General features: G+C 40.6%; 1 protein-coding gene across 4 annotated transcripts in view; it reads right to left on the reverse strand.

Moving 5' to 3' along the window:
- LOC124802632 (anillin-like) overlaps positions 1 to 18,900 on the reverse strand; it is a 155,075-nt gene that overhangs the window by 42,889 nt on the left and 93,286 nt on the right. For all 4 annotated transcript variants that reach the window (XM_047263527.1, XM_047263526.1, XM_047263528.1 and 1 more), the window contains 4 exons: positions 2,928 to 3,146; positions 2,255 to 2,398; positions 2,056 to 2,176; positions 1,586 to 1,756 (listed from right to left, as the gene is read on the reverse strand). In XM_047263527.1, coding sequence (XP_047119483.1) covers positions 1,586 to 1,756; positions 2,056 to 2,176; positions 2,255 to 2,398; positions 2,928 to 3,146 — 655 coding nt within the window. The remainder of the gene's footprint in view (positions 1 to 1,585; positions 1,757 to 2,055; positions 2,177 to 2,254; positions 2,399 to 2,927; positions 3,147 to 18,900) is intronic.

Genomic DNA, 18,900 nt, shown 5'->3' on the forward strand with positions numbered 1-18,900 from the left:
ACAAACTAAGACGGCTGCTCAGATTGTCTCGTAAATCTTTCATATAGATGAGGAACAGCAAAGAGAACAAGAGAAATCACTACTGTTTTGGTTTATGACTTTCCATCGATTACAACGAACTGTGACCTTTCTGACAGGAAAATACGAATCCAGTGCATTAATTGAGACTGCCCATGTGCACGAAATTTCATTACAAGCTGTTTGTGAGGTAGTGTCAAAAGCCTTATGGAAATCTACAAATATGGAATCAATGTGAAATTCCTTGCCAATAGAACGCAACACTTTATGTGAGTAAAGAGCTAATTGTGTTCCACAAGAATGATGTTTTCTAAATCCATTTTGACTGAGTGTCAACAGACTGTTCTCTTCAAGGTAATTCATAAGGTTCAAACACAATATATGTTCCAAAATCCTACTGCATATTGATTTTAATGATATGGACTTGTAATTTAGTGGATTACTCATTTTTCCTTTCTTGAATATTGGTGTGACCCGTGCAACTTTCCAGTCTTTGGGTGTGGACCTTGTGTCGAGCAAGTGGTTGTGTGGTGTCACCACCAGACACCACACTTGCTAGGTGGTAGCTTTAAATCGGCCGCGGTCCATTAGTACATGTCGGACCCGCGTGTCGCCACTTTCAGTGATAGCAGACCGAGCGCCACCACACGGCAGGTCTAGAGAGACGTACTAGCACTCGCCCCAGTTGTACGGACGACGTAGCTAGCGATGCACACTGACGAAGCCTCGCTCATTTGCAGAGCAGATAGTTAGAATAGCCATCAGCTAAGTCAATGGCTACGACCTAGCAAGGCGCCATTAGTAACATTGCATGTATCTACAGAGTCTCCCTTGTATCGTCAAGAACGATGTATACAAATGATGGATTAAAGTTAAGTATTCCAGCAGCTACGTACTTTGCTTTATAGCATTCATTACGTATCCTGTTGCAGACCTATCTCTATTCTGCGTGAGCTTAGCGCGTGCCTTTCGGCTTCCTCGCATTGTGTCTAGGCTGTCTTGCCTAGACACAACAGGTTGTATATGATTTTTAAGTATGGGGCTATAGCACCAGCATAGTCTGGAAGGAATCTAATTGGTATACTGTCTGGATCAAAAAACTTGCTTTTAAGGGATTTAAGTTACTTCACTACTCTGAGGTTATCTTCTTATAAGTTACTCATGTTGGCAGCTGTTCTTGATTCAAATTCTGGAATATTTACTTCTATATAGGACACTGCTGTGTTTCCTGTAACAAAATGAATGATTAATCAATTCTGAGTCCATTGCAGGTACTATTTTTGATCCCTCACAGCCATAAACCTTTTTTCCTCACTTCTACTTTCACTGCTGCTGCTCAGAACATGGCACATGTGCAGCAACATGTCAATAAGATGGTGCTTACCAACCCTCCAATGTTGCGCTCCCCCCCCCCCCCCACCCCTCTCTCTAAATTCCAAAACAATGTTGTCTCCCTGCCTTTGCATCACCTTCTATTAGTGAAAAAGGAATGTTTGACAAATAGAAGTTGTTCTTGGCTTCTACCAGTACTGTATAAACATTTCTTTTCTGTGGAAGTATAAATTACCTGTTCCAATATTGTGAATGTATTCTTTTTTCACTGGTAAAACAATATTTGTTACAATTAGTGTCCCCTGCTCACTAGGTTGTATCACAGATGCAGTGCTTCCACCAGGTCTTAGAGTTCCTTCAACTTCGAGCCTCTGGATTTCATGCAATGCTGCCTGTCTGCGATGTGCTGAAAGATAGTTCACAGAAAATTAAGCAGAAATGAAGACCTGAGTATAAAAGACAAAGAAATCTTTAAATAAAGAGGTATGTCAGGAGTTTCATAGCATCAAAACTATACTTATTTGGAATGAATAGCTCTATTACATTTCATTGTAAAATGCACATAGGGCTAATATTCTGAGAAAGGCAATAACTTTACTTTGGTAGAATGAGACAGTATAAAAAACGAGACCGGGGGAGGGGGAATAGCTTTTACGTAAAGAACTTTTTTAATGAAGAAAATTTCTAGAAGTTTAAGAAACTAACTTGCTAGCAGGAGGAGCCGCTCTCCTTCCACTTGCTCAGCTGAACCAGAAAACTCCACTGTTGCGCAGCACAAATTAAGTGCCTGGCTAGCCTGTGATATTACTGTCTGTTGTTTCGTTACCTGAAAGCCATATTAGGAAGGTATGGTAAAAAAATGAATATACATAATGTTTGTATTTCACATTTCTTCAAGCTTTACCTCATCTAGCAAAGTTGAAATCTTACTCCTCACAGTATTTCTATCATCTGCTGGAAAACTGATACTCTCTTCAGAATTGTATGAAACGGTGGATCTGACTTCTGGTCTCCGGATTATTTGTCTAACTGGTGTTGTTTTCACTCCCTGTAAACACAATACTTCTGTAAGAATTATCAGTAGAATCAAATTGAAACAAATGGGTAGTTTCTAGTGGTGCTACAATTTTATCAACTTCTATATGACAACAACAACAACAACAACGACAAATCTGATGCTAACAGACTGTGAGCACATTGTTGCGCATAGCTGTTAATTCTCTTTGAAAATATTAAATGAGCATTATCATTTGTACACACAGTACAAAATTTAAAGATACTTCTCAGGCGCACAGTGTAAATTTGGAAGATGCGTTTAAACAAAATAATTATGTCTATATTAACCAGATGAAAGTAGGCTATCTTGGAATGGAAAAAGGCAAATATTGTTTCAAAAGGCTACAGGGGAGATTAATGGCATGAGGATTGACTTGGCTGAAAGCAAATGACAATAATCAGAACAAGCATTGTTGGTTTAAAATTGCCTCCTCAATAAAAAGCCATTTACTTTATCATTTTAAGTCCACGAAAATCACATTTAAACCAGGTAAACAATTTCAAAGCAAAACTGTACTTACCATGTTCTGCTGTCTTCTGTAAAAACTAACAGTGTGCATAAGAGGCAGCTGCTGATCACCATCGACCACATGGTCTGGTAGGCAGCTCTCTTCATCCATTTGCTCAAAGTGACCACGGTTATATCTGAAGCTTTGACAGTGGGTTGACGTAGGACTGTAGTCTTTCTCTGGTGTCCTGTGCTTACTTGGGCTGTTGCTTTTTACTGTTTGCATTAACTTCTGTAAGGATTTGGATAGTATGGTTTGATTTAATATTTGGGTTACAGAGCACTTATTCAAGAAAATATTTTATATTTGTATCAAGCAAATCAATACATAAAAGCAGTGATAATACTTCATAACTTACATTCGTTAACATCGACTATAGATTTAAGTGTCAGGAAGTCGTTTCTGAAAGTATTTGCACGGAGTGCAGCCATGTATGGAAGTGAAACACGGACGATAACTAGTTTGGACAAGAAGAGAATAGAAGCTTTCGAAATGTGGTGCTACAGAAGAATGCTGAAGATAAGTTGGGTAGATCACGTAACTAATGAGGAGGTACTGAATAGGATTGGGGAGAAGAGAAGTTTGTGGCACAACTTGACTAGAAGAAGGGATCGGTTGGTAGGACATGTTTTGAGGCATCAAGGGATCACAAATTTAGCATTGGAGGGCAGCGTGGAGGGTAAAAATCGTAGAGGGAGACCAAGAGATGAATACACTAAGCAGATTCAGAAGGATGTAGGTTGCAGTAGGTACTGGGAGATGAAGAAGCTTGTACAGGATAGAGTAGCATGGAGAGCTGCATCAAACCAGTCTCAGGACTGAAGACCACAACAACAACAACTTACATTTGAAACTTAAATGGAGTTTGGGGGTTACTTCAGTTTCCAGAATAAAACCTGTATCTGGAGTTATATGATGGAACTTTCGATGTAAAAAGAAACTTTTCTACCACTGACATGATCAGGGCAAAAGTCTACCAAGCTGAAGATGTGGTAATGCAGACAAAAGACTATTCGATAGCTACCAACCACAAAAACAGAATAGGTAATTGTATTATCACAATCAATCTTGCCTCAACATTTAGTTAGCTATCTTTCTCCTCATCTTTAAGTCCATTTCCTCCTGACAGATGCTTGCTGGAATAGGGCTGACACCTTTGCAGACAGTTTCTTCACTATTTTGTGATAGCATTTTACATTATTGCATCTTTTTATGCGCTAAATCCAAAATATCTAGAGACAATTTTACACTCTTAATACAGTTCTGCACTATCACCTAGTGAACAAAATACAAGGTTACATAATATCAAACCAAATTCTTATTGCATTACGGATTTATTAGCAGACAACCTGGCATATTTAAGAATAAATTGTCTGAAGTGAAAGTATCTTTTGTTATTCCTCAACGGGGTGTTAAGCCTTTTCTGTTCACTACATATATGGCATGTAACTGGAAAAATTTAGAGGGCAACGACAACATAAACCTAAGGCACATCAAAAGCGGCTTCTTCCAGTTCTGGAAATCATATGCATGTATAAAAAATGCTAAGTTGCATTGTTGTACATACTCAACTTTAAATACCAGGTCCTCATAAGGCTAGCTAGTTAAGATGGTTCAGAGGTCACAGTAATGTGTGGGCACACCACCTCCAACAGGACTTTATCTAGATCAGCACTGTGCTGTTAAACAAAAATTCAGATTAAGGACTGGTTTACCTTTGGGGAAAGCAGATTCTAGAATGAGGTCAACGGAGAGCCTTGGGAAAGCTAATCAACCCATAAAGGACATAGCTTACTAAACACTTACAGGACCAAACTTTTGGTATGGCCAATCAGTGCAGGACCCTTACCAGGAAACATTAATACAGAAAAAGGAACATGCAAATACATCATGATTTTTAATCTTGATTTCAGTTAATAAATGTGACAGTATCACAGAAATGCTCGCCTTGGTGACATAAGTGCATCAAAGGAAGGTTTACCGTCAAAATTTTAAAAATTTCAGCTCCAAGAAGAATAAAGTTACATCCATCTGCATACATCTTAAAAGATGACCATGATGTTAAAGTGAAATACTCAAGCTTATGCAGAGGCTCACTGACAGCTGTTCTTCCTGCACACCATTTGTAATAAACTCTACATTTTTAATGTACTTTAAGTATCTTTTGTCATACCATAAGACGGCAGGCAAAATTGGTGAAGAACATTTGTTCTGTTTTGACATCTCATTCTGTCTGGAAAGAACACTAGTAAATAAGCCATAGTCTTGTAAACAACAAAGCTTTATTAGTTTTTGTCTAATGAAAACTGTAAATTCACAAGCAGCACATTTCTATGGGTTAGTTGAATTTTCAACAGTACCTCTATTACTCTTGTGACTGCAGACAACATAACGAGGCTAAAGTTATGAACAATGACCAATGAAAACAATGGAAAATCCAGAATAGAACAACAACATGAATTAAAATAGACCACATAGGAGAGAGCCGCCACCCCGCCCCCCCCCCCCCCCCCAATCATATTGAGAGATGACTGACTGTGTGTGTGTGTGTGTGTGTTTGGGAGGGGGAGGGAGAGGAGGAGAGGGAGAGATATCAGTTAATGTTATGAGCACTTTTTTGTATATTCCAGAATAACAGACAATATGTGCCAACTTAAGACCTGCAGCGAACTGCAGAACAAATCACTGCTCATTTTCTAACACAGCAACAATGCTGCAAAAAGAAATTTGTTTGCAGCAACTAGGGCTACAGCGCTGCCACTTTCACTCTCACTGAAAATCTACTTTTGTGACCAATCTCACATCATCGGTAGCATATATACCTTTGGTTATGACATTATGCTGTAGTAGTTTTACTGTTCACAATGGCAAGTAATTTTAAACTTGCTGCTCTCAATGGTTCCAATAAATTTAAAATTAAAAAACTCACTGAGGAATGGTGTTAGTGGATCAAACTTAGCTTGAGAATGTTATGGAAAGGAAAGTTGCTACTCACCACATAGCGGAGATGCTGAGTCGCACATAGGCACACCAAAATGACTGTTCCAAATAAACCTTTCGGCCTGTAAGCTTTTCATATCACACACACACACACACACACACACACACACACACACACACACACATGCAAATGCCCCCCCCCCCCACACACACACACAGGTGCAAATGCACCCCCCCCCCCCAGACACACACAAGGCTGCAGTCTAAGGCAACTGTAGCCACACTGCAAGCAGCAGCACCAGTGCATAATGGGAGTGGTGACTGGGTGGGGTTAAGGAGGAGGCTGGGGCAGGGAATTTCTGAATTGTGCAGATCCTTCTGAATCTGCTTAGTGTATTCATCTCTTCGTCTCCCTCTATGATTTTTACCCTCCACGCTGCCCTCCAATGCTAAATTTGTGATCCCTTGATGCCTCAGAACATGTCCTACTAACCGGTCCCTTCTATTTGTCAAGTTGTGCCACATACTCCTCTTCTCCCCAATTCTACTCAATACTTCATCATTAGTTATGTGATCTACCCATCTAATCTTCAGCATTCTTCTGCAGCACCACATTTCGAAAGCTTCTATTCTCTTCTTGTCCAAACTATTTATCGACCATGTTTCACTTCCATACATGGCTACACTCCATACAAATACTTTCAGAAATGACTTCCTGACACTTAAATCTATACTCGATGTTAACAAATTTCTCTTCTTCAGAAACGCTTTCCTTGCCATTGCCAGTCTACATTTTATATCCTCTCTACTACGACCATCATCAGTTATTTTGCTCCCCAAATAGCAATACTCCTTTACTACTTTAAGTGTCTCATTTCCTAATCTAACTCCCTCAGCATCACCCGACTTAATTCGACTACATTCCATGATCCTCGTTTTGCTTTTGTTGATGTTCGTCTTATATCCTTCTTTCAAGACACTGTCCATTCCGTTCAACTGCTCTTCCAAGTCCTTTGCTGTCTCTGATAGAATTACAATGTCATTGGCGAACCTCAAAGTTTTTATTTCTTCTCCATGGATTTTAATACCTACTCCGAATTTTTCTTTTGTTTCCTTTACTGCTTGCTCAATATACAGATTGAATAACATCGGGGAGAGGCTACAACCCTGTCTCACTCCCTTCCCTACCACTGCTTCCCTTTCATGCCCCTCAACCTTTATAATTGCCATCTGGTTTCTGTACAAATTGTAAATAGCCTTTTGCTCCCTGTATTTTACCCCTGCCACCTTTAGAATTTGAAATAGAGTATTCCAATCAACATTGTCGAAAGCTTTCTCTAAGTCTACAAATGCTAGAAACGTAGGTTTGCTCTTCCTTAATCTTTCTTCTAAGATAAGTCGTAGGGTCAGTATTGCCTCACGTGTTCAAATATTTCTACGAAATCCAAACTGATCTTCCCAGAGGTCAGCTTCTAACAGTTTTTCCATTCGTCTGTAAAGAATTCGCGTTAGTATTTTGCAGCTGTGATTTATTAAACTAATTGTTCGGTAATTTTCACATCTGTCAACACCTGCTTTCTTTGGGATTGGAATTATTATATTCTTCTTGAAGTCTGAGGGTATTTCCCCTGTCTCATACATCTTGCTCACCAGATGGTAGAGTTTTATCAGGACTGGCTCTCCCAAGGCCATCAGTAGTTCTAATGGAATGTTGTCTACTCCCGGGGCCTTGTTTCGACTCAGGTCTTTCAGTGCTCTGTCAAACTCGTCACTCCTGTTATGGCCTGAAGGTGTTTGCATTAGTGGATTGTAGGATAATGTATACTGTGAATATGGAAATTTATTGTGGAAAACAGTCGGAAGGGCCTTTTGATGTAAACAATGCAGGAAAGGAGGTCGTCATGAGAATTGCAAAACCAATTTTAGGCACAGGACATAACATCACAAGTGATAATTGGTTTACTAGCTACCATCTGCTTTAAGAACTGCTTGAGGAAAAGACAACTTATGTTGGAACAATGAGACACAACTAAAAAGAAATATCTCAGGAATTTTCACCCAGCAAATCTCAAGAAATAAACACTTCTGTTTTTGGCTACTTGTACCCTGCTGAAAAAAAGAAAAAGAAAGCAGTAATTTTACTTTGAAGTATGCACAATTATGCAGCGATTGATGAGTCCACCAGTTCAAAAAACAAACCTGAGACTGTTACATTCTACAATGGCACAAAAGTTGGAGTTGACGAACTCTATCAACTTTGTTCAAATTATGATGCTGCAAGAACTAATAAAAGAAGGCCAACAGCAATTTTTTACAATATTTTAACCGCTATCAATTCTTTATGCATTTATTCACCAAACAAAAACTATGTCAAAGTGAAATGAGTTGATTTCCTTGACGAAATTAGCTGGCAAACGGTGAAACCACAGATTCATGGACGCATGAGACAGTCCTTGATACCCAGACAACTAAAAATTCAAGGACTGGTGGTGTTAGGAGAGGACTCAAGAAGAAAAAATGGAAATAGCTATAAAAAAAGAGGGCAAAGGACGTTGTAAAATTTGTGGCAGATCAAGAAAAAAATGAACACGAAGAGTGTGTGCAAAATGTAACGAATGGGTGTGTTTTGGACATTCAACAACTAGCGCTGCTTGTAGGAACTGTACATCATTTCTTATTGTACGTATCTACTGTGATTACTTTTTTGTGTATTATGAGCTTCTTCATTAAAGTTATTTTGAATAGTTTAATTACTTCTTGTGTAATGTAGTATGTTGTGAGTAATAAATGGGTGGAGTGACAAAAACTCATTCTGCGTGTAAAAAATTAAATGTTTAATTCCTACCCTCGTTTCAAAAGTATTAGTAATGAATTTACTCATGCATCATAAAGGATGTAAAAAACAAATAAAATAATGAAATAGAGAAGAAATGTATTTTTAACACAAAAAGTGGTGGAGTACATTTGTACTCCGTGCGAGTATGTGTCCTCAAATCCCCTGCGAGTAGTGGAGGGTTAAGGGAAAAGTAGGAACTTACACCTGAGAATTATGGAAATGTTTTTTTGTTGATTGATAACATCCTAAGTTATGCCTAGTACATTTAACTGGAAAGAGAAAAATATATAGTTTAAATATATAGATTAGGTTTTCCCCATCTCGCCATCCAGAAATTACATTTGCCTCCCAATTGATGGACCAGAGAATTAGTGAAAGCTTCAAATGCTATTACATAAGGGCACTGTTGTGTATAGTTCCCATTAGGAAAATGTGATTAGCAATATGTGTTACCTGATGAGCACTGTCAATAAAACATTTGGTATAGATCTTCAAATATAGTCTACAGAATCTCTCTGACATGTCACAAAAAGGGGCCCATCCAAAGCAAAGAAAAAGATCCTGTTCAAGCAGTATCTTCCTCTCGACACACCAAAACTCAGAAAAGGAACATTAAAATACAAATGGAATGGTGGCAGATATGCAATTACTGTGTTTGGTAGTCAAAACGGGTCCAGAAAAGGAAGGAGGAGATATGATAATTATGCACTTACTCAATTCGATGAACATTTTGGCTGTGTTTGCAGCTTCCTCATAGCAGTTATCTTTGCTGTATCTCAGCTGTCAATGAACACCTACATAATCCTACACAAAGACATACAGTTTACATTGTTAGAATAAAGAAATTACTTCAACCTATGGGACAGCAAAAGCTGAGGTGGAGAATTTCAACTTATTAGTTGTTCACTGCTGACATATTCACAGAAAAAGTCCCAGATCTCACCTGTCTCACAGGAGGCACTCATCTCCATGTCATATTAGGAATACATAGTTGGTTCATACCCAAAGTAGAGAGTAGAAAAAAATTGGACAACACATAGAATGGGATGTACCTTCTCTCATGACATGCGCAATTTCAGAGATTGCGCATCTATACAATTCACAGGCTTGCTTAGAAAGGCCACCTGGATCAGCCCCCTGAATGCTCTAGTGAACCGCCAAAAAAATATTATTATTTAAGCATTTGCAAACAAGTGCTTGGTCTATTCGGTAACCTATATTACTGTTGCCCCGTCAATGCATTCAGTGCTACACACAACTTCTACTCATTGTGGCTTACATATTGCCCAATAAAGTAACATGTTCCATAAATTGTGTTTGTTCTTGCTATAGCAGAATGTATAGTAGAAAGATAGAAGAGACTCTAGGAGGAGAGTTTATAGCAACAGACAAAAGCGTTAGGTATAGAGGGGTCCAAAATCAGATGACAATGACGAGTCTTGTTTGTGGGGTGCTCAATGCTGTGTTTATCAGCACCCATACAAATTCCGAGTCTTTTCACTGTCCAGTCTCACCATTTTACCAAATTATGTTGGAAACACAAACAACTAGTCCCCACGTGGCAAAAATCCCCGACTCAGCTGGGAATCAAAGCTGAGACCCCGTGATCCAGAGGCAGAAACACTAACAATACACCATAAACTGCGGACTAGCTCCAGAATCAATCAACTGCAAACTTGTACAGAGAAGAGCAGTTATAACTGATGGACTTAAATTTATAACATGATTTTCTACCAATCACCAGACTCAGTAACATTAGTCGGAGACATTCAGAACCATTCTAAACTCAGTTATGCTTAAATACCGTATTTACTTGAATTTAAGCCACACTCGAATCTAAGCCGCACCTGAAAAATGAAACTCGAAAGAAAGGGAAAAAAAAATTCCCAAATCTAAGCCGCCCCTGAAATTTGAGGCTCGAAATTTAAGGGGAGAGAAAAGTTTTAGACTGCACCTCCAAATCGAAACAAAGTTGGTCCATTGTAACACGAGACCCAATTTAAGTCGAATGGACGAAGATACAGCTACAGTAGTTTGGTACGAGTCGTAAGCTTAACATTTAAGCCATTGCTATGTGTCAGGCGCTCCATCCATATTTATACGGGTACCCTTCCTTTTTCATGTGCTTCGTCTGGTTTGAATCGATTGCTTATTTTGCTTTGATCTGATGAGTGCAATTCTCTTTGTTATAGGTGTTTACGTCACTCTAAGCTGAAAATGCATTATTGTGCTGTGTCATGCATTGTTTGTCGCATTCTGATAATGTGTGTTTACGGCCTGTCGCCGCTCGCGGCATGGCTTGGTTTTGTGCGCGCTACCGCCGCTTACGATAAAGGAAGCAAAACAATGGCAAGAGACTGCTATTTGTTGTTACTTACACTGCTGCTTTCTTTGATAATGATCAACAAGAACCAGATAATAGACTGCGTATGATAGAAGATGTTCTGAACGAGAGTTTAGCGAACATTTTTCTCCGTTTGAAAATCGTTGCAGACGCCTCTTTAGTACATTACAGTCTGCACAGAAATTAGAGATTTAAAATTCTAGTCAGTTGCTGTGCTTCATTTCTGACTGTATCACTATACAGCATAAGAATAATACTAATATAAACATGACATGTATATTCTTCCGCGTTTGCTCTTGTGTGACTCTAGTTTCGTAGTTTATTAGGCAGACAGGATTTAAATGAGATGGTAGCAAACATGAAATAATACATGGCATAATGTTCACATTCTTCTACCTTTTCTTTTAATTTATTTACTGACGCAGAGGTTTTGGCGCCAGTATTTATCTTTGTGCCTGCAAAGCATGTCTGTGTAGCGCTACATATATTCAACGGCAGAATTTAGTTGTGGCGGCAGCTACCAACATTTTTCAGAACTTCCGTTTACTCTGCACACGATTCCAAGCCACAGGCAGTTTCTGGATTACAAAAACCGGAAAAAAGTGCGGCTTAGATTCGAGTAAATACGGTACCCTGAGCAAACAGTAGTTGCAGGTGGTGACTTAAATCTGCTCAGTACTGACTGGAAAAACTTCACATATGTTACCAGCAGTAAGAACAATTTTGCGAATTAACACTGAAAACTGTGACAACTGCCTCTACAACTAGTTTAATGACCCATAAGCAAAAATAGCCCTGATATTTTTGAAAGTGTCACCACTTAGAGAGGAATTAGTGACCATGATGTCCTCAAAGGAACACTGGTCCCCAAAGGCAAAGATTTTTTCAAAAAAGCTACAATTGTGTGTGTTTGGCTGAACTGATAGTCACTATCAACTTATTTAAACAAAATGAGAACAATATTATGAAAAGGAAAGTTGCTATTAACCACACTTCACACTGTGGCTTCAGTTGCCTGAGACAGCAGTCGAGTGTGAGTTGCATTTGCATGTGTGTGTGTGTGTGTGTGTGTGTGTGTGTGTGTGTGTGTGTGTGTTTTTTTGATGAAGGCCTTACGGGCCAAGAGCTTTATTTGTGACAGTCTTTTTGTTGCACCTATCTGTGACTCAGTATCTCCGCTATATGAGGAGTAACTTTCCTTTTCATAATATTGTTACATTCCATCCTGGATTTTCCACTGTTTGACAAAATGAGAACATTTAGTTCAGATCTGGCAAATGCAGAAAAATTATGGTTAAAGATGAAAGATGTTATAAACTACTGTGGGAATAGTATGTTCCAAGTAATGCAATAAATGACAGCAACAACACACACTGGTTTAAAGCAACCATTTGGAGAATATTATTAACACAGACTACTACACTCTCATCGCAAAAGAGATGCTAGGGAAACAGAAAAGTTATAGCTAACTGTGCATCCAAAGGGCAGGCCGTGTGCGATATCTAAAACAATTATTATGATCAGGTCACATAATCCTATGAACTATTGGTCATGTGTAGAGCCAAAGTACAGGTAAAACCCTTCCATTCAATCTCTCACGGGTCAACCGGGTGTTTAAACTGTAAACTATAGCAAGAAACCAGAAATTTAGTTTCACATTTAAAAATGAATTTTGGCATGTGTGTGAACACACACACACACACACACACACACACACACACACACACACACACACACACACACACACACAGAGAGAGAGAGAGAGAGAGAGAGAGAGAGAGAGAGAGAGAGAGAGAGATATTCATACCCGTGGTACTGAAAAACCATTATAACTGCTAAAAGTAAACAAGGAACTGTACCCTACTGGATGGTTTCCCAAACCGGGTTTAGCAGAACACCAGCGTAGTGCAGGAAATGAATAAGTGCTCTTTGAAATACTATTTCTTTTATTTGACATTTTGACGACCCTAATTTTTTTTTTCCTCCCCCCATGAACCATGGACCTTGCCGTTGGTGGGGAGGCTTGTGTGCCTCAGCGATACAGATAGCTGTACTCTAGGTGCAACCACAACGGAGGGGTATCTGTTGAAACGCCAGACAAACGTGTGGTTCCTGTAGAGGAGCAGCAGCCTTTTCAGTAGTTGCAAGGGCAACAGTCTGGATGACTGACTGATCTGGCCTTGTAACAATAACCAAAACGGCTTTGCTGTGCTGGTACTGCGAACGGCTAAAAGCAAGGGGAAACTACGGCCGTAATTTTTCCCGAGGGCATGCAGCTTTACTGTATGATTAAATGATGATGGCGTCCTCTTGGGTAAAATATTCCAGAGGTAAAATAGTCCCCCATTTGGATCTCCGGGCGGGGACTACTCAAGAGGATGTCGTTATCAGGAGAAAGAAAACTGGCGTTCTACGGATCGGAGTGTGGACTGTCAGATCACTTAATCGGGCAGGTAGGTTAGAAAATTTAAAAAGGGAAATGGATAGGTTAAAGTTAGATATAGTGGGAATTAGTGAAGTTCGGTGGCAGGAGGAACAAGACTTCTGGTCAGGTGCCTACAGGGTTATAAACACAAAATCAAATAGGGGTAATGCAGGAGTAGGTTTAATAATGAATAGGAAAATAGGAATGCGGGTAAGCTACTACAAACAGCATAGTGAACGCATTATTGTGGCCAAGATAAATACAAAGCCCACACCTACTACAGCAGTACAAGTTTCTATGCCAACTAGCTCTGCAAATGACGAAGAAATTGAAGAAATGTATGATGAAATAAAAGAAATTATTCAGATAGTGAAGGGTGAAGAAAATTTAATAGTCATGGGTGACTGGAATTCGGTAGTAGGAAAAGGGAGAGAAGGAAACGTAGTAGGTGAATATGGATTGGGGCTAAGAAATGAAAGAGGAAGCCGCCTGGTAGAATTCTGCACAGAGCACAACTTAATCATAGCTAACACTTGGTTTAAGAATCATGAAGGAAGGTTGTATATGTTATATCCTAGCCAGTAATGCCACCTGAGCCCGCTGCCAAAAGGTTGGCAGCATCAAAGTCCGGACGCCGTCCGCATAAGCAGCGCCAGCGAGACAGGAAATCGCCGCAAGTCTGCGCGTGTCCCCGCTGACTTCTGGGTTCTTAAGCGCTGGAATCGCGAGCGCTAGGACAGTTCTGTATTTGCCGCTCAGTTGTATTTCTCGCCACCGAATTGTGTACTTGCTAGTCAGTTGTGTGTTCATCGCAGCAGAGTTGTTGTTTGTCGTCAGCCGACGCTGACCTAGCCGCTCCGACTCGAACTAGACAGATTTCTGTAGACACGGAGTTCACTACTGTGTTTCTGTATCTTCGTTAATAAAGATAAGTACCGACTTTTATTTAATCAGACTGTTTGGGTTTTCATCTTTCTGTTCACTGTTCCAGCGGACCGGTCGGCCCGCTATTAAAAGTGTGGTGGTGACTTCGTAAGCCGTTTCTACAGCGAATTGTTTGTCGCTACGAACACCGCCACAAAACTGGTGACGAGGGCTTCAGAACTCGTGTGCAGGGCTGGTTCAACTTGTTTCTGGTTATACTAATTATAGCGATAAAATTTTGGGGGCTGGTTTAATTTGTGTTCACTATGTCTGCCGAATTACAACAGTTGATCTTGTTACAGAGTCAGCAAATACAAAGTCTGGTGGAAGCAATCGCCAAACAAGTGGCTAATTCTCCAACACAAAAGGAACAAGCACAGGCAGCACCACCTTTCCGTGCTTTTGATGCATCAAGAGAAGAATGGCGAGAATATTTCCCGCAGTTGCAGGCGCACATGACAGTCTACAAAATCACGGGTACTGAGCGGCAGCTTTATTTAATTTCCACTGCAGGCGTGGAAGTCTATCGACTACTTTGTAAGTTGTTCCCGGAATCCAAGCCAGAAGCTTTAGACTATGACGTTGTTGTTAACAAGCTTGCTGAGTATTTCGAGTCGCGAGTTCATGTGGCAGCAGCCAGATTCAAGTTCTTCAGATTGAAGAAACTGCCACATCAATCTAATAAGCAGTGGTTAACAGATTTACGGGGCCTCACCCGTCAGTGCCGATTTAATTGTGTGTGTGGAGATTCCTACAGTGATGTCATGTTACGAGACGCTATTACTCAAAACATTGCAGATTCTCGTATTCGTGCTGCTATCTTAAATTTGCCTGACCCGTCATTAGAGACTGTGATGAACATCATTGAAGCCCAAGATACTTTTGACTATGCTGAGTGTGAGTTAGATCAGCCATGTATTTCTCAAATTGCCTGTGCTAAGCAAGTTATGTCACGCCCGCGGCCCCACCGGCAGAGTCAGACTGTAAACACTAGCCGGCCGCGTCATGTTAAACACATTCGTCAGCCGCGTGTGCAAAATGATAGAGTTAAGTCTTGCCCTAAGTGTGTTCTTGCTCATCCTTGTGAACGTTGCCCGTTAAGAAACGCGGTTTGTCACTTTTGTCAAAGGAAAGGACACATCCAGACTGTTTGTTTGCGTAAACGCAAGAACAATTCTAGTGCTGCCCAGCCCATGGATATTCATGTTCTTCAAAGCCAGCCCGCCCAGAAGGTCGCGTTTAAAGACTCTTCCACGGTTCGTGTGGCTAATAAACTTGTTCGCAATAAGCCACCCACCCAGCCCTCTGCTATGCGACCCAAGCGTAATTCAAACGCTGTAAAAAGTAATGTACAGACTGCAAGTGAAGCGGGAGTTGTTGTTCCACCCGCCCAATCCACGAGTTGTCGTAAGCAGCGAACACGCGCTAAACGCGCTGATTTTGTGTCTTCCGCCTCCACTGCACCGATCCAGAGACAGTGTAATAAACTATTTGTGAACCTACGCATCCAGGATAAGACCTTCAATTTTCAATTAGACACTGGTGCGTCTGTGACTCTCATAAATAGTGCTACGTATGCGGCTATCGGCCGCCCTAAACTTTCAGCGGCAAAACATTCTTTGGCTACTTATAGTGGAGAACAAATTCCTGTGTTAGGTGTATGTAGCGTGCCAGCCACATTCCATGGCAATACAAAAACAGTTTCATTCACAGTGCTCCGCGCTACAGACAGTGTAAACATTTTCGGATTAGACTGTTTTGACTTGTTTGGCCTGTCTATCCAAGACAATGTGTTGCAAATTAATTCTGTTGTTGTTCCTCAAGACAGCATAACCGGTTTGTGTAAACAATACAGTGACATATTTAAAGACGAACTAGGTTGTGCTGCCAACTTTGCCGCTCATATTACGTTAAAAGATAATGCTCAGCCTCGATTTTTTCGTGCTCGTCCAGTGCCTCACGCCCTCCGGGCACCTGTAGCAGATGAACTTCGTCGTTGGCAAAACAACGGTGTTATTCAACCCGTTTCAGCGAGCCAGTGGGCTTCTCCCTTAGTTATTATACAGAAACCGTCTGGCAAGTTACGTTTGTGTGCTGATTTTAAGTCGACAGTTAACCCTCAGACTGTCATTGATTCTTTTCCTTTGCCTAGACCGGACGAGCTGATGGATAAGTTAGGGGAAGTTCGTTTCTTTTCCAAAATTGATCTCCGTGAAGCATATTTGCAATTGCCCCTCGACGAGCAATCACAACAGTATTTTGTCATAATCACGTCGTTGGGGTTGTTCCGTTTTCTGCGTTTGCCTTTTGGTTGTGCGTCAGCTCCAGCTGTTTTTCAGCGTTTTTTGTCACAACTTCTGGCTAATGTGCCATCGTGTTGCAACTATTTAGACGATATTGTTGTGTCCGGTCGGACGCCTGTTGAACATTTCTGTAATTTGGAGTGTTTGTTTACAGTGTTGTCTCAGGCAGGCCTACGTTGCAACATCGATAAATGTTCATTTTTCCTTACGGAGATGGACTATCTGGGACATGTTATTAATGCTCAAGGCATTCATCCCTCCCAGTCACATTTAGCAGCTATTCGTGATTTGCCCGCCTCTCGCAATCTGCATGAATTGCAAGCAGTTCTTGGCAAATTGACATATTATATTAGGTTAATAAGTCACAGCTGCAAAATACTAACACGAATTCTTTACAGACGAATGGAAAAACTAGTAGAAGCCAACCTCGGGGAAGATCAGTTTGGATTCCGTAGAAACACTGGAACACGTGAGGCAATACTGACCTTACGACTTAAATTAGAAGAAAGATTAAGGAAAGGCAAACCTACATTTCTAGCATTTGTAGACTTAGAGAAAGCTTTTGACAATGTTGACTGGAATACTCTCTTTCAAATTCTAAAGGTGGCAGGGGTAAAATACAGGGAGCGAAAGGCTATTTACAGTTTGTACAGAAAACAGATGGCAGTTATAAGAGTTGAGGGGCATGAAAGGGAAACAGTGGTTGGGAAGGGAGTGTGACAGAGTTGTAGCCTCTCCCCGATGTTATTCAATCTGTATATTGAGCAAGCAGTAAAAAAAACAAAAGACAAATTCGGAGTTGGTATTAAAATCCATGGAGAAGAAATAAAAACATTGAGGTTCGCCGATGACACTGTAATTCTGTCAGAGACAGCAAAGGACTTGGAAGAGCAGTTGAATGGAATGGACAGTGTCTTGAAAGGAGGATATAAGATGAACATCAACAAAAGCAAAACAAGGATCATGGAATGTAGTCTAATTAAGTCGGGTGATGCTGAGGGAATTACATTAGGAAATGAGGCACTTAAAGTAGTAAAGGAGTTTTGCTATTTGGGGAGCAAAATAACTGATGATGGTCGAAGTAGAGAGGATATAAAATGTAGGCTGGCAATGGCAAGGAAAGCGTTTCTTCAGAAGAGAAATTTGTTAACATCCAGTATTGATTTAAGTGTCAGGAACTCATTTCTGAAAGTATTCGTATGGAGTGTAGCCATGTATGGAAGTGAAACATGGACGATAAATAGTTTGGACAAGAAGAGAATAGAAGCTTTCGAAATGTGGTGCTACAGAAGAATGCTGAAGATTAGATGGGTAGATCACATAACTAATGAGGAAGTATTGAATAAGATTGGGGAGAAGAGAAGTTTGTGGCACAACTTGACCAGAAGAAAGGATCGGTTGGTAGGACATGTTTTGAGGCATCAAGGGATCACCAAATTAGTATTGGAGGGCAGCGTGGAGGGTAAAAATCGTAGAGGGAGACCAAGAGATGAATACACTAAGCAGATTCAGAAGGATTGCAGTAGGTACTGGGAGATGAAAAAGCTTGCACAGGATAGAGTAGCATGGAGAGCTGCATCAAACCAGTCTCAGGACTGAAGACCACAACAACAACATTAGGTTTATACCTAATGCATCACAGATTGCTGCACCGTTGCATCGTCTCCGCCGTAAGAATGTTCCGTTTGTGTGGTCAGCTGATTGCCAATCAGCCTTTCAGCAGCTTAAAGAGGCTTTATTGAATGATCGTTGTCTGGTCCATTACGACCCTAACAAGCCTCTGGTGTTAGCTTGTGATGCCTCTTCTTTCGGCCTCGGTGCTGTGTTGTCTCACCGAGTCGGTAACACCGAACGTCCTATTGCGTTCGCATCTAAGTTGCTAAACAAAGCTCAGTGTAATTATAGCCAATTGGACAAGGAAGCGTTGGCTATTGTGTTCGGTGTCACAAAATTCCATCACTACCTCTATGGTAGACCATTCTATTTAGTAACAGATCACAAGCCCCTGACGTCACTGTTTCATCCGTCTAAACCAGTTCCTCAGCGGACAGCTCAGAGACTACAACGTTGGGCTCTTTTGTTATCACAATACCAGTATGAGATACTGTATCGCCCTACAGCTCAGCATGCAAACGCTGACGCGCTTTCTAGATTGCCGATTGCTGCGGATGATGTCTTCGATTCCTCTGACGACTCTTGCCATCAGATTGACG

The sequence above is a fragment of the Schistocerca piceifrons genome, chromosome 6 (assembly GCF_021461385.2).
Source record: "Schistocerca piceifrons isolate TAMUIC-IGC-003096 chromosome 6, iqSchPice1.1, whole genome shotgun sequence".
In the NCBI taxonomy this organism is placed as follows: Eukaryota; Metazoa; Arthropoda; class Insecta; order Orthoptera; family Acrididae; genus Schistocerca; species Schistocerca piceifrons.